At 44.8% G+C, this 15,550-nt stretch overlaps 1 protein-coding gene across 2 annotated transcripts in view; it reads right to left on the reverse strand.

The window, feature by feature from the left end:
- Positions 1-15,550, reverse strand: part of TMEM237 (transmembrane protein 237) — a 205,692-nt gene that overhangs the window by 36,412 nt on the left and 153,730 nt on the right. For both annotated transcript variants that reach the window (XM_086955257.1, XM_086955256.1), the window contains 3 exons: positions 5,039-5,162; positions 2,978-3,169; positions 370-443 (listed from right to left, as the gene is read on the reverse strand). In XM_086955257.1, the coding sequence (XP_086811383.1) occupies positions 370-443; positions 2,978-3,169; positions 5,039-5,100 (328 nt within the window). In that variant the 5' untranslated portion in view covers positions 5,101-5,162. The remainder of the gene's footprint in view (positions 1-369; positions 444-2,977; positions 3,170-5,038; positions 5,163-15,550) is intronic.

A 15,550-nucleotide genomic window follows, 5' to 3' on the forward strand; every position in this document is an offset into this window, starting at 1 on the left:
GGAAGAAGTAAAAAGAGCCATGTTGAGCGCTCGCAAAACGGATTAAAAAAGTACAAATGGCTTTGTGACTAGGCCCTTATGCAAGGAGAGCTGTAGGAGCAGAATAGCAGAATAGCTTTTGTTGACAAATGCGACTGATAGTTTGGTGGGCAAAGGTAGGGAGGTTGTTTATATTTTCAAGGATCACATTGAGCAGGAAATCCCACAGCACCACGCAACGTTTAACTTGCTTTAATGTACTATAGTTGGATACTAGGTCATGTTTCAGAAGAAAGAATGTTGAACTTGGGGGGCTTAGCATCATCTGTCATACAAATTAAATGTGTGATATGTCACATTTGCTACCATACTATAACATAGTAAACCTACACAGTGAGGCCACAGCTGTAGGATCCAGGGTGAGAAATCCTCTTACTGATTCAGACGACTTGGCCAAGTTAATTCTAGGAATAAAGCAAAGAAAAATACCTTAATTTATGAACGTGAAGCCAGTTAGAATCATACTTCTTTGTTCTAATTTCTTATATAATATCTCACACTGTTAGATAGCTGCAGGGCTTTCAAAATATTGCATTAAACATCCATATAAATGTAACAGTGTGTTGTAAAAAGTAACATTTATGATCGCGCCAAAACCAATACATAACAAACTACGCAGACAAAGCAATTAATTATAAGACTGAGACCAGTTTACAATTAACCAGATGCATCTTGCCCATCATTTGTATCGTTCAGGGCTTTGGAAACGGAGGAGCCACATATCATGTCAGTCTATCAAATTTAAATAATGTGATTCACAGGCCCTTACAAAAATGGATGCATAATAATCAGGAATTGATGTACAGTGTTCCCACAAAGGCAAAAACTCTAGCCTATAATATCTTCTGACTAGAAAATTAGACAGGGACTATAGAACCTCAGAGATGTAATCAGTCTCTTTTTACATCCAAGGTGACTTGGATTGCTCTACTTTGAGACAGCATATTTGTAAATGTTTTGCAACACAGAACGTGGCTACTTGTTGCACGAAGTAGTGTGGCCCTGTTGGTGGAAAGAGTTTATAGCTCTCAACCACGTCTAACTACATCACTGTCATGTCGAGCATAAGCCTCCAGTAGGTATTTCATATTTCTACAACAGGGAAACTGCTTTACAAGAGGTGAACAGTCTTATGCTTTGGCCGAGCTCTACATCCTACTCTATCTTCACAAAGAGCCTTTTAAGTTAGATGTGTGTGCATTCACATAATATATTAACATTTAAAACAAAAAAACAGTTGTCATGATGGGTTGATGTTGTGTTAAACCATGATCTGGACTGTACAGAGAACACAAGTGCACATTCTTCCCTCGTAGTAAAGTTAAAGCAATGAAGCGGGGGCAGAATAAGCAGAGGCAGGTGAATGGGTGATATGAATTAGACAAGGTGTCAAAAACTCGTTCAGAACCAATCGGATTTCACTAGGAGTTCCTCAATTAGCTCTGTCTATTTGATATATCAAGATATCAAGGACATCATCGGTCAGAGTGCAGCGCTGATCCTGTTAGATCTCAGCACTGCCTTTGACACGGTCTCACATGACATTCTTCTGCACCAGCTGGAGGCGGTAGGGATTACGGGATCTGCCTTAGAGTGGTTCCGGTCTTTCCTAGAGGAGAGATCTTTTCGGGTTTCAGCACCGCCTTACATTAGCCAGAGGGTTCCGCAAGGCTCTGCACTCAGTCCATCTTTGTTCAATCTGTATGTGCAACCTCTGGCAGTTGTGGCAAAAGAGTGGGACGTAGAGCTGGTGTCATACGCGGATGATACCCAGCTGGTCATCACCCTAGCTGAAGGGCCATCTACATCAGCTACTAGGTTTAGAGATGGTATGGCAGCTGTCGCCCAGTGGATGGCAGACAATTGTCTACAGCTCAATGCTACCAAAACAGAGGTTTTGCTTATAGGGAAAAACACTGCCCTCTGGAATGAGCATTGGTGGCCGGCTTCGCTGGGCACGATGCCAATACCAAAGCCCCTAGTTAAGAACTTGGGAGTGTAGATGGACTCCTCACTTAGCTTTCAGACCCACACAAAGAGTGGCAGCTACCTGTGTGGGCCTGCTGAGAGGCCTAAAACCTATCCTGAAGTATTTTGAGCCAACAGTACGTCAGCTGATTGTTCAAGCCATGATTATCTCTTGTTTGGACTATGCCAGCGTACTGCTTCTGGGTGCTAACAAAGCTGAGGTCCTGCGACTCCAACGGGTTCAAAACCTGGCAGCGAGAACTCTGATTGGGCTCCCTCGTAGATGCCCTGTCAGAGCTACAATTGGAAGACTGCATTGGCTCCCGATTGCTTCTCGGATTAAATTTAAAGCCCTCGTCATGGCGTTTAAGATCCTTAAAACCGGGAGACCGGTCTTACTGCGCCCATTGTTGACCTGGTGTGTTCCCCGGTGTAGCTTACGCTCGTTGGGACAACACCTGGTGAATGTACCACGAACCAAACTAGGCCGCATGGGAGGTCGCTCCTTCCGGGTGTTGGCGGCTACACTATGGAACTCCCTGCCGGCCCACATTCGTGGAATAGAGAACCTGTTGGCTTTTCGGAAAGCCATTAAAACTTTCCTTTTCTCATCATCATAGGCTGTTGTCTGTATCTGACTAACCTCGAGTACCTGTCTCTTTGATCTAGCAGCGCCGGGGCGCCTCTTTGCTGGGGCAGCTCTTTGCGCTTTACAAAACCCCTAACATAACATACCCACCCAAACAAATTGTGCATCCCTAGATTCAGCTCACCAATTCCTTTTTAATATGGAGTTAAAATTATATTCCTCCCCTTTTTCTTAAAAACATAGAAATAACCACAGCAGGCAAGTCACTTTGCCAGAAGCCACAAATAATAAGTGGGCTTATACATTTATTGCATACATTTGTCACGCTCAAACTATGTTTCTTTTTCACATCATGCCCACAGAACAGAACATACATCTTACCTGTCAAAGGCTGAGACAGTGCTTAATGCCAGAAGGAGATAAAGCAAGGATTGAGCAGGATACGCCAAGGTCTTGTAAAACTGTAACAGAGTTGGGAGGCTTGAAAACGCAGTACCAGCCAGCACATAGATCACAATAATGTTCCACACAGCATATCCAGCGAGGAAGCCATTCGCATATAGGCCAATAACCCTGAAGGGAACAGAAGCAGTTAGGTCTTAGTCCTACTGCATTAAGCTGTAAAACACACGAGCTTAATGTGCCTTTCCAGTTAGGACTATCACTTTCACAACTTCAATTTAGATTGTCTAAAGCCCCTTAAATGAGGAAAGCAATTGACTATGAAGCTGTATTAAAACTATGGTTCTTATTTGTAAACATTTGAAAGTTCAGATGACGGCCATTTTAGATACAAACACAAATGCAAAAAAACGTGTTTCATTTCATTCTGAAACCATATCTGATAAAACACTGCACTCAAGAATTCAAAAATGGTATACCTTCCAGACAAGATTACAAAGGTTATTTATTAAAGCAATACAAAATGTAAACAAGCCTTATAATCAAAGGAAATAACCGTTATAATTAAAGGAACTAATCCCAGGCTACAAGACAGAGAGGAGGTGATTTTTCGTAAGAATAAGAAGTGGTCAAGGAAGGAAAGTTCTGCAGTGCTATTGCAATCGGTGACCGCATAAAAGATTAGAGACTTGTAGGAATGGAAGAACAGCAGCCAAGGCTTTCAATAAATCAGAGTAAGGATTAATGCATTAAAAGCTTGAATAGTAAGCAGAGGATGATTTTCACAAATCTAACATTGAGAGCTAGTAGGGTGAGAGAAAGAAGAGATGGATGAGGAAGAGAATTAAGAATACTTGAAAATGAGGGCACAATTGCGTGGTTTAGTTGATACAGGAAAGGGCACAGTAGAGGATGAGGGCAAGAGTAGAAAGGACAATATCACAAACAGGGCAGGGAAGATGAGAGACGGATATCCAGTCACATAAATCGCAATAGGAGACACCAGAGGAATAAGGTGGTGAAGTTCAGTGGCTCAATCACAAAACTGACTCAAATATGGATAGCGTCAAGGGGGAAGGATGAGCATACAAGAGAGGGATAAAAGAATAAACAGGAAAGTGTTTCAAAGGGACCTCCACCTCATAAAAGGGTATATCCGGTACCTTGCAAACACGGAATGCCAGCAAAAAATTCTAACAAATATATTTTTACCAAATCGCCTATAAACAAAAACTACAAAAGTAGAGAGTCGAAAATATTAATAAATGAAGGAGCATATAAGAGATAATTGCAATCAACCATATCAAACACTGTTGGCTGATTGGGGACTACAGCGAGCAGAGAACATTGAAAAAACCCTTTCAATTGTGTCGGCAACTGAAAAAACTCTTTCGATTGTGTTACTAGGGAGAATTGAAGTGACAATAAAAGATAGTTTTCAGAAAATTTGAAATTAAAGGAAGAGAGAAAAACAGACAGACATTTACAACACAGAAAGCTATTTTGAATAAGGTGTCGATCTGCGTTATGTTTAAAGGATTTATGAAGAAGCTCATCCTCGAAACCTGACCCTGTGAAGCAAGAAGCATATTATAAGAGCAAATAACATACCATAAGCAGATATTAGGAGGAAGATGAAAATTCAACTAGATAAAAGGAAAGGAGACCGAAGGACTGCAATACGACTGATATGATGTGCAAAACGTTGGGTATATCAACTGAATAGAAGGAAAGAAAATTACACCTACAGAAAACTATATGTTTTTATTTCCAGATTAGGCCTGTTCCTCACAGAGAGACAGCTTTATCTTATTTAGGTACAGAAATACCTTTAGCATCATGACCCACGTTCTTAGCCAAGCCAGCATCAATTCCAAATGTTTACAACTCTTTTCTCAGTGAGCTGCCAAGGTTGGGGAGCCTCTGCCTTTCAGCTAAATTACATGTCTTCACTTAATTGCACAAATGTAGATATCAATATTGTGAAACATGACACTCATTGGGGTCGTTAAAGTTACCTTTTCAGACTCATGTACTTACCTGAATCCCCTATGGACTTTGAGAGCAACATCCCTGGTGGTCCATGAAGATTTTACATCCATGAAAACATCAATGTTCTCTGTAGGTTTATTCAACTCTGAGCGATCAGCAGCTTGGAAACGTCCTATGAAGAGAGAAAAGGGAGAAAAAAAAACTTAAGACTGCGATAGAAAGCTCAGGAAGGATAATTAATTTTGGGAAATGGGTGGATCTTTTCCTCAGGCATAGCCCTTCTTTACATACGATTTGACTTTTTGGCTTCAATTGGAAAGATGACTAAGCTGGTCAGTCACCTCTCCAACCCATCTCGTAGCTAACAATCATCCTTTGGTATTTATTTTGTGTCTTTTGTAAAGTGCTCAGCTACCCCAACGGGGTGTCCCGGTGCTGATCTAATTCTAAAGAACAAGTTACTTACCTTCGGTAACGCTTTTTCTGGTAGATACAATATCTGCCTGTGGATTCCTCACCTTGTGAATATCCCCCTTGCGTCAGCAACATTCGGAAATTCTTTTGTAGCCTCGCGCCGACGTAGACTCGGACGTCATAGAGACACGACATCGCTCGCGACTCCGCTGACGTCACCGACGCCTACAATAGGCCCACGCCGGTGTGATGACATCAGTTCTGCCCTTTTTTCCGTGCCATCGAGGCACACGGACGGACCAATGACAGTAGATATATACAAAGTATACACAGTACACAATAGTCAAGGCAAAACACACAGTGCAAAGCAAATGCAGGAAAGCAATTGAAACATTTCCTTGACATCAAAATAATTATACATTACAGTACAATAACTCTGGCATAGAAGAGTGGACAACAGGGAGGAGGGTGGGTCAGTGAGGAATCCACAGGCAGATATTGTATCTACCAGAAAAAGCGTTACCGAAGGTAAGTAACTTGTTCTTCTGATAGATACATCTGCCGTGTGGATTCCTCACCTTGTGAATAGAGTCCCACAGCAGTCCCCACTCCCGGAGGAGGGAGTCCACTCTTCTAAACCAGAAAATTCTGAAGGACAGAGCGAGCAAAGTGACCGTCCCTCCTCACCTCGGAATCCAAGCAGTAATGCTTCGTGAAAGTGTGGAGGGAAGACCAAGTTGCCGCCCTACAAATATCCTCAACAGGTACACCTCTAGCCAACGCTGAGGTCGAAAACTTAGCTCTTGTAGAATGAGCCCTTATACCCTCTGGTGGCTCCTTACCGGCCAAAGAGTAGCAGATCTTAATGCAGAGAACGATCCATCTTGATAGGGTTCTTTTATGGACCGCCTTTCCCTTCCTGCAACCAGCAAACCCAACGAAGAGCTGGTCCTCCAAACGAAAATCCTTGGATCTGTCCAAGTAAAAGGAAACCGCCCTCTTAGGGTCCAGACGGTGCAGTCTCTCGTCCTCCTTAGAAGGGTGAGGGGGAGGATAAAAGGAAGGTAGGGTAATGGACTGACCCAAATGGAAGGGAGTCACCACCTTAGGCAGAAAAGCAGCCCTGGTCCTGAGAACCATTCGATCAGCATGAATGGTCAGGAATGGGGCCTTAGAACTCAGAGCTTGAAGCTCACTTACCCTCCTTGCCGGGGTTATTGCAACGAGGAAGACTGTTTTAAAAGTAAGAAGCCTCATGGGACATTTGTGAAGAGGCTCAAATGGAGCACCCATCAAAAAGGACAAAACAAGATTTAAGTCCCACTGAGGCACAATAAAAGGTGAAGGAGGGAACTTATTTGTGAGGCCCTTCAAAAATCTCAAAACCACGGGAGATTTAAAAAGAGACGGCTGGTCAGGCAAGCAGAGAAATGCCGACAGCGCCGAAAGGTAGCCCTTCACAGTAGCAACAGCAAGCCCCTGTTGCGCCAGAGAAAGGGCAAACTGGAGAACATCAGACAAATGGGCTCTCACAGGGTCAATAGACTTCTCCCTACACCACTCGACAAATTTCGACCATCTATAAGAATAGATGGACTTAGTGGAGTCACGCCCGGCGGATAAGATGACATCCACAACGTCAGGCGGAGGGAAAGGGAATTCAGGTTGCCCCGCTCAATCTCCAGGCATGACGGTGTAATGTCTGGAGGTGGGGGTGTAGAACCTGCCCCTCCATCTGAGAGAGGAGGTCTGCCCTGAGAGGGAGACGGAGCGGCCGGTGAGAGGAGAGGTGGAGAAGATCTGAGTACCACACCCTTCTTGGCCAATCCGGGGCGACCAATATAACTTGGGCCCGGTCTTGGCGAATCTTCCTCAGAACCCGAGGAATCAAGGGTATGGGAGGAAACGCATAAAGGAGTTGATTTCCCCAACTCAACTGAAACGCGTCCCCCAAGGCTCCTTGCATTGGATACTGGAGACTGCAGAATGACGGGCAGTGAGCATTCTCGCAAGTAGCAAACAGGTCCACCCGAGGAGTCCCCCACATCTGAAAGAGGTTGTGAACCACCTCCGGGTGAAGCCTCCACTCGTGATGGGCAGAGAACTGCCGACTGAGACCGTCTGCTCGAACGTTCAGAACCCCGGCCAGATGATTTGCCATCAAACAAATCTGATGGTCCTGAACCCAGGACCAGAGACGCAGTGCCTCTCTGCAGAGACACTGCGATCCCACTCCTCCCTGTTTGTTGATGTACCACATCGCGGTCGTGTTGTCCGTCAGGACTTGAACCGACTGACCGCGAAGGGAAGGGAGGAAGACCTTGAGCGCTAAACGAATCGCCCGCAATTCTAGAAGGTTGATGTGAAACAACCTTTCCTCTGGAGACCAAAGACCCTTGACCTCCAGATCCCCCAGATGAGCACCCCACCCTAGAGTGGACGCATCCGTTATCACCGTGGCCACCGGAGGAGGCAGATGAAAGGGCTTCCCCTGAGACAGGTTGCCTTCCACGCCCCACCAAGACAGATCCGCTGCAGTTTCTCTGGAGATCTTCACTGACTCCCTGAGATCTCCGTTGTGCTGAAACCACTGCCTGCGGAGGCACCACTGGAGTGCCCTCATGTGCCAGCGTGCATGGTTGACCAGGAGAATGCAAGAAGCCATCAGACCGAGCAGGCGAAGGACCTTCAGGACCGGAACAACCGCTCCATTGTAAAATAAAGGGATCATTTCCTGTATGTCGCGAATCCTTTGAGGAGGAGGGAATGCACGACATACAGTTGTGTCCAGTACAGCACCAATGAACAGGTTGCGCTGGGAGGGCACCAGGTGAGATTTGGGTACATTTATCGAAAAACCTAACCTGTACAACAACTGGGTTGTCTCCTGCAGATGATGAAGCACAATCTCCAACGACTCCACTTTGATCAGCCAGTCGTCCAGATAGGGGAATACAGGAATCCCCGATCTTCTGAGATGCGCCGCCACCACTGCCATCACCTTGGTGAAGACTCGAGGCGCAGTAGTAAGTCCAAACGGAAGGACCGCAAACTGATAGTGCTGCGATCCCACCGTAAAACGGAGATACTTCCTGTGCGACTTCAGGATGGGGATGTGGAAATACGCATCCTGCAAGTCGAGCAACACATCCAGTCTTCTTCCAGCAGAGCCTGAAGAACCTGAGCAAGGGTGAGCATCTTGAATTTCTCCTGCTTCAGAAAAAAATTCAAGATCCTGAGATCCAGGATTGGACAAAGCCTGCCATCCTTCTTGGGAATCAGGAAATACCGGGAGTAGCATCCCTGACCCCTTTCCCGCTCTGGGACCACCTCTATCGCACCTTTCCTCAATAGAGTTTGGACTTCCTCCTGAAGGAGAAACAGATGTTCCTCTGAGCAATACCCTTGGCAAGGAGGGTAATTGGGAGGGAATTCCCGAAAGGGAAGGGCATACCCATTTTCTACGAGATTGAGAACCCAAAGATCTGATGTAACCGATTCACAATCTCGTAGAAAGTGGGTAAGCCGGCCCCCCACTGGGCCTACATGATCCTGAATGGCGGATCTAGGGCTGCTTTTCTGTGGCTGGAGGGTTGGAGGAGGTGGAGGAGGAATTGGGCAGACGCCCTCGAGGACGTGCTCTCTGCTTTCCCCTGTATGATCTATACAAGGTATTCTGCTGCTGCTGCTGTTGTTGCTGCTGCTGACCTTGTCTATATGAACTAAAGGAAGAGCGGCCAAACCCTCTAAATTTCCTGGTCGTAGAACCTCTGATCTGAAGGCCAAGAGATCTAGCCGTTGCCCTGCTGTCCTTGAATCTCTCCAAGGCCGCATCTGCTTTCCTTCCAAAGAGCCCCTCACCATCGAAAGGCAAATCCAATAAAGCAGACTGTACATCAGCTGAAAAATCAGATGACTTCAACCAGGCTGAACGCCTCGTGGCAACCGCTGTGCCCATGATCCTTGCCACTGAATCCGTAGTATCAAGCCCGCTTTGGATGACTTGACGGGCAGCCGCTTGTGAGTCAGACAAGGCTTCCTCAAAGTCTTTTCTGCTATCCTCAGGAACCTTAGGGATTAATGAACGCATAGAGTCCATAAGAGCATGAATATATCTTCCCATAAGGCAAGTGGCATTAGAAGATTTCAGTGCCATACTAGCCGAAGAAAAAGTCTTTTTCGCAATTTGGTCCTGTTTCTTGGCCTCTTTGTCGCCAGGCACCTGCGGAAAAGCCCCAACTGACTTTTTAGAACATGCGGCCTGAATCACCAAACTCTCAGGAGACGGGTGTGATGACAAGAATGCAGGGTCCTCAGGAGCCACCCTATATCTCCTAGCCACACTTTTGGAAACTGCAGGAGCAGAAAAAGGCTTTTTCCATACCTCCATAATGGGATCCTTTAAGGCATCATTAAATGGTAGTAAAGGCTCCACTGCCGAATTTGGAGAATGAAGAACCTCAGTCAGAAAATTAGACTTAAATTCGACAGTAGGCAAAGACAAACCCAAAAGTCCAGCTGCCTTCTTCATGACTACATGATACGGTTGAACATCCCTGGAGGGTGCATCAGATCCCGAAGGCAAAGACCATTCCGGGGAAAATTCGAGACCACTTGCCTCTGCCAGGTCGTCAAAACTACCTCCATCCAGCTCACCTTCCTCCATGTCAGAAGAAGACTCATCAATCCTCTGTTCATCAAGCAGTTGTTGAGCTTCTCTTCGAGACCTGAATTTAACTCGAAGTGCAGCCGAATCCAACGCCGAATCTGACGGCGCCGGAGCCGACTTCGGAACCGAATCCGAGGGCTTGGAAGGAGGTTCCATAGACTTGCTAGGAGCCGGTGACGTCGGAGCCGGAGTCATCGACTTCGGGCGGGCCGGCTTCGATACCGGCGTCGACCCTGGTGGAGCTTGGTACTGCCACAGCGGAGTCGGGGTTGGCATATACGGCATGAATGGTGCCGGAGCATATGAGTGAGGAACACCCAAATTAAAGGCCATAGGACCCATGGGACCTGAAGGCGCACCAGAGGGGAACCATGATCTCGAGAAAACACCATACATCGCGTTTAAAAACGCAGAAGGGTCCTGACCTGGTGTCGGGAATGGTGGATGCTCAGGATGACCTCGAGGTAGGTTTGAATCTGTTTCCTCAACAGGATTCGAAGACTCTCCCTCAACAGGAACACCATCGGCGTCAACCGGAGCCGGAGATCGAGCCGGAGACGGAGCCGGAGTCGGATCCGGAACCGGAGTCGGAGAATGGACCACTGACTCCGAAGGCGAAGCCTCACCTTCTTGATCCGACACTTGCAGAGGAATCACTTTCGACTTCATCCTCCTGGGAGATTTCGATCTTGAACCAGACTTATCCCCTGAATGATGACGGGATTCATGCCTCCTTTTCTTATGCTTTTTTCGAGAACCGGAAGCGTGATCAGATGAAGACTTCGAGGCCGATGCCTCACGAGACCTCGACCTGGATCTCGACTTCGATCTCCTCGAGTGCTTCGAAGATTTTCTAACCTTACTCGCCTTAAGCTTGGCCACAAGAAGCTTTGATTCCCTCTCTCGAAGAGCCTTCGGATTCATCTTCTGGCACGATGAACACCCTTCAATGTCGTGATCCGAACTCAAACACCATATGCAGTCTTGGTGAGGGTCCGTAACGGACATCATCTTCCCACATTCTCTACAAGGCTTAAACCCTGCCTTCTTTGTCGACATGACAACCGAGCAAAAAGGTCAGAGAATGGAGAATCGAGGAAACAAAGTATTAAAGATACTAGAAGCTACAGAGTAACCCGAAACCGTTAGCGTCGACGACGCGGAAAAAAGGGAACTGATGTCATCACGCCGGCGTGGGCCTATTGTAGGCGTCGGTGACCTCAGCGGAGTCGCGAGCGATGTTGTGTCTCTATGACGTCCGAGTCCACGTCGGCGCAAGGCTACAAAAGAATTTCCGAATGTTGCTGACGCAAGGGGGATATTCACAAGGGGAGGAATCCACACGGCAGATGTATCTATCAGAATAGCTTACTACTGTATTGAAGATACCTTTCAAGAGAAGGATTATGCAGAGCAAAATATGCACTGCTTTTCATTCCCATCTGAAGATAACTTATTATGTCCTTTTGTTAGGGTGACAAAAAGAAACCAAAGAACTCTATTAGATTTATGGGTCAATTGTAAAAAGAACTGTATAGTCTGACAAAATATCACTATGATCGGATGTAAATCCTTCATACATACACTCACAGACCAATACAAATCAATAATAACATGTGTGAAATGCGAAACAGGAATTATAAATTGAAAGACTTTGATTTAAAACTGAAATTAAGCTGATACCCTTGAAAATACAATTACCAGAATGCACCTCTTTGGTTTTTCACATTGCACTATATAAAAGTAACACTGAAAACGGACTCACTATATCGTGAAAAAGAACTTTTATAGTTCGAAACAACAACAATAATAAACAACAACAACTATAATGCCTGAAAAACTATGTATACTACATTTCTTAAAAACCTCTGATGTACATATGTCCCCTGCTACATGGGTCAGTACAGGTGCCCATTAGGGCAGCAAAATAGATAGTCACAAGAGGGGGAAATACTGACTAATATCGGAGGGAGGCACTCTAAATGGTGAGGCCTGGGCAGGGGCAATTGGAATTGATGGGGGAATGAGGGGAAGGTTAATTGGTTTTCTTTTCTAATGTTACTCCGTAGAAGGTAATGTCCAGCTTTATGCTGTAAAACTGAATAACAATCTACTGAAACTTAAACAAAATAAACGAGAGAGGACCCCCAAATAACACAGCATTCCAATAGGAAATCTTTTGAACAATAAGGGCGAAGAGAAAAGGACTTGCAATTGCCGACAGAAAGGAGTAGAAGCAGGAAAAGGCTCAATTCACAAAGCATTAACACAGACAATAAGAATGGAACAATGTATTGTATAAAAGGTCATTGAAAGGTCCAAAAGCACTGGAATGGGTGCCCGACACCTCAAGGCTCATCCCTAATTCATTTAAAACTGCCCCCAAGGCAGTCTTTTTCCCTCTTCCTGGCATGAATCCTACTTGGGAGAAGTCCAAAAAGTACTAAGGTTCAGGGAAGTGAAACAAGGTGTAATTTGCTTCATCCTCAGCGTCAAAAGTGAGGCTTTTTCAAACAAGGCTTGAGTATTCTCTTTTTCCATGGTGTACCAGCTAGGCTGTAGGCATTAAAGTTGAAAGAAATGGGAATGGTAGAGGAATCACTGGTGACACAGCTCTATCTTCATCGCAAGGTACGCTGATAACTAGACCACAGATCATGTTGCTTACACCTGGGTACAGAACCCAAATTAATTTTATTCAAATCAAATCAAAAGTAGTCCTTATTCGATATTTTTCAATCATAAAAAGACATTTTACAATTAAAAGTTGTTTTTGTTACCCTCCACACCCCACAAAAATACAAGATCCACAATGAATCGTTTCAATCTAGTCTAAAAAAGGATATATCAACCTAGCTCATCCTATTTACATAATTACACAATTTAAATTTAAATATAAAAAGATTAAAAGAGTTATAAAAAACGAAATTCATCAGTGCAAAATATATCAGTTACTTAATGCAGTATGCATAGTATGTCACTTACTAAATACAATGTACAAATTTAAATAGCAGCATATGACAGCTATCCCTAGGATTACTCCTGGCTCGTTTTGCGAGCCTGAATTATCCACATCCAGTGGAGAAATTTCGACATGGCTATAACAGGCTGGGAAGTATCAGTTCTTAAGATCCTAACAGCCTCATTTGCAAATTTTAAGCCCAACTGGGCGCAGATCGGTTTTAGCCATGAGCGTCTAGGGCCGCTATATTCAGGGCAAGCAAACAACACATGTCCGATATTTTCCTTATGATCAGAGCAAAAGGGGCACCTTGAAGTTTGGTTCTTGTACTATTTTTCGGTTAGGGCATTTAGTGGTAGTGTCCCCTGGAACGGTAATCCAATCCCAATAGGGTTCTAGGGCCGGTGCATGCTTGAGTTCTAGGAAGTCATTAGTAAAAGATCGATCAATACAGCCTCCAAAGCACTTAACCTCAACCATGCTCCAATACAGATCTCGAAGTATTTTTTTGGGTGGGAAAACGTTACTTACAGGGTCATCCCACAATTGAGATAATCCCATAGCCCTGTAGATTGTTTTTACCTCTTTCATCCATACTATTTTGTGACTTGTGTCCAAGGTTCTAACCTCAAGGAAGCCTTGGGCGTACTGGGAGAGTTCTGGGGTTACCCATAACCTCCTCTAGTAGGCAACTGATCTGTACCTGGCCATATCCTCAAAGCTATGGAATCCCAGATCATAGTGTAGAGGTAGCAGAGGGGTTGACATTGGTAAGCCAGTAATGTTGCGGAGAAGTTTGTTTTGTGCTACCGTCAACTTTGTAAGATTACTAGGCCCCCAAAGTTCTGCCCCCTAAAGGACTGCCGCTCCAACCTAAATTAATTTTATTATTACAGAGGAAGCAGCAAAATGTGTTCACTGAGGAAGTGTTATGCATCGATTTCCAATTATGTATATTTCATCACATAACCCTTTCATCACTGCATCTGTAACAAGGACAATATTTTTGACATTATTGCATCTATGGCTCCATCAGACCAACCCTCACAAATTGGCCACCGCTTGGTGAAACAAAATAGGACCATCTCCTGCCTAGCGGTAAATGATTGCCAAACGCACCCATCCTACAGATTAGTCATACATATTTCTAGAACACAAGCAGACAATAGTCTGCCTTGACTTTGTCGTCTTATTTGGATGGCTATTCAAGAGAAATAAAGCAAGTCCTAGCCCAATAGAAATCTGCTAGGCAGTTTTTTAAAAGTTTATTTTTGATAAGTTGCAACATAGCATACAACGAGTCATGGAACATCTCTACAATTGTATATCGATCAGTAATGGTGCAAACACTTTTTTGCATGTAATAAGCCAACCATCCACCTCCCCACCCATCAAACTCCCGAAAAACAGCAAGTATAGCGTATCTCATAAATACACAATTTATATTATACCTACAGCAGTGCGTATGTAGTGGACCATGGCAGATTTATATGCATATCTAAAGGTGTACATTTTAAGTCGTCTGCAGGTCAGGGTTTTGTAGCAGAAACACAGACAGCGGCGCCCAAAAGTCTTTTGGTCTTGAGGCTATGGGTAACTCTTCTGCATATATGCTCATTAGTTCTTTGGAATATACCAAGTCACGGATCCACTTCCGAAGTGTTGGGGCTGACCCAGCGCCCCAATGCATTGCTACTGCGCGCTTGGCGAATAAAGTTGAGATAGCAACTAATCGCCTATTGCAAGGTTTAAACTGATTCAGCAAGCCAAGCAGGCACACTTCAGGAGTACGTGTGATTAGTTCTGCAGTTATATCTGATAATACCTCCACAACTTTGCTCCAAAAACAATAATTATGGGGCAAGCCCATGCCAAATTAAAGAATCTGCTTCTTTCTGCCCACATGGTATACATCTTGCCTCTGCTCTTAGCCCGAATTTCTTGAGTTGGCTAGGGGTATAATACAACTAATGCAGATACTTGAAGTAAATAATAGAGAGATTGCAATTTTCTGTCAATCGTCGAGTCGATTCACAATAAGACTCCCAACCCTCCAAAGTCAATAGTGATGTAAGCACAGTGTTCCATTTCATTAGCGAGGGAGGGTCTATTCACTCATTCTCTTTCTGAGAGACATTATAGAGCCTGGTAATTAACCCTCTACTTTCCACCCCAATCAGCACAACTTGTAGCTCTTTAAGAGCCGTTGGTTCTGCAGGGAACCCTGGATAGATGGATTTTATCGCTTGGCTTGGTGCACTCTTAAAAAGGTGAACCCCAACATGGTGTTGTATTCCTTGCCAGCCTGAAATTCAGCCAAGGACTTTGTGGTACATGTCTCCTATCCTTGTTACCCTCGCATTCTGCAATACTCTTAGCGCTGATATGTCTGGGTGCGGCGCTATTGGTAGCTCTGGAGTGCAGCGTCAGCCTCTACAGCGGTATGTGGAAGAAACTTTGAGGGGAAAAACCAGTAGTGCGCATATTGCCCTTGCGCACATAAATAACAGAGGCG

This window comes from Lissotriton vulgaris, chromosome 2_1 (genome assembly GCF_964263255.1).
Source record: "Lissotriton vulgaris chromosome 2_1, aLisVul1.2, whole genome shotgun sequence".
NCBI classification, from domain to species: Eukaryota; Metazoa; Chordata; class Amphibia; order Caudata; family Salamandridae; genus Lissotriton; species Lissotriton vulgaris.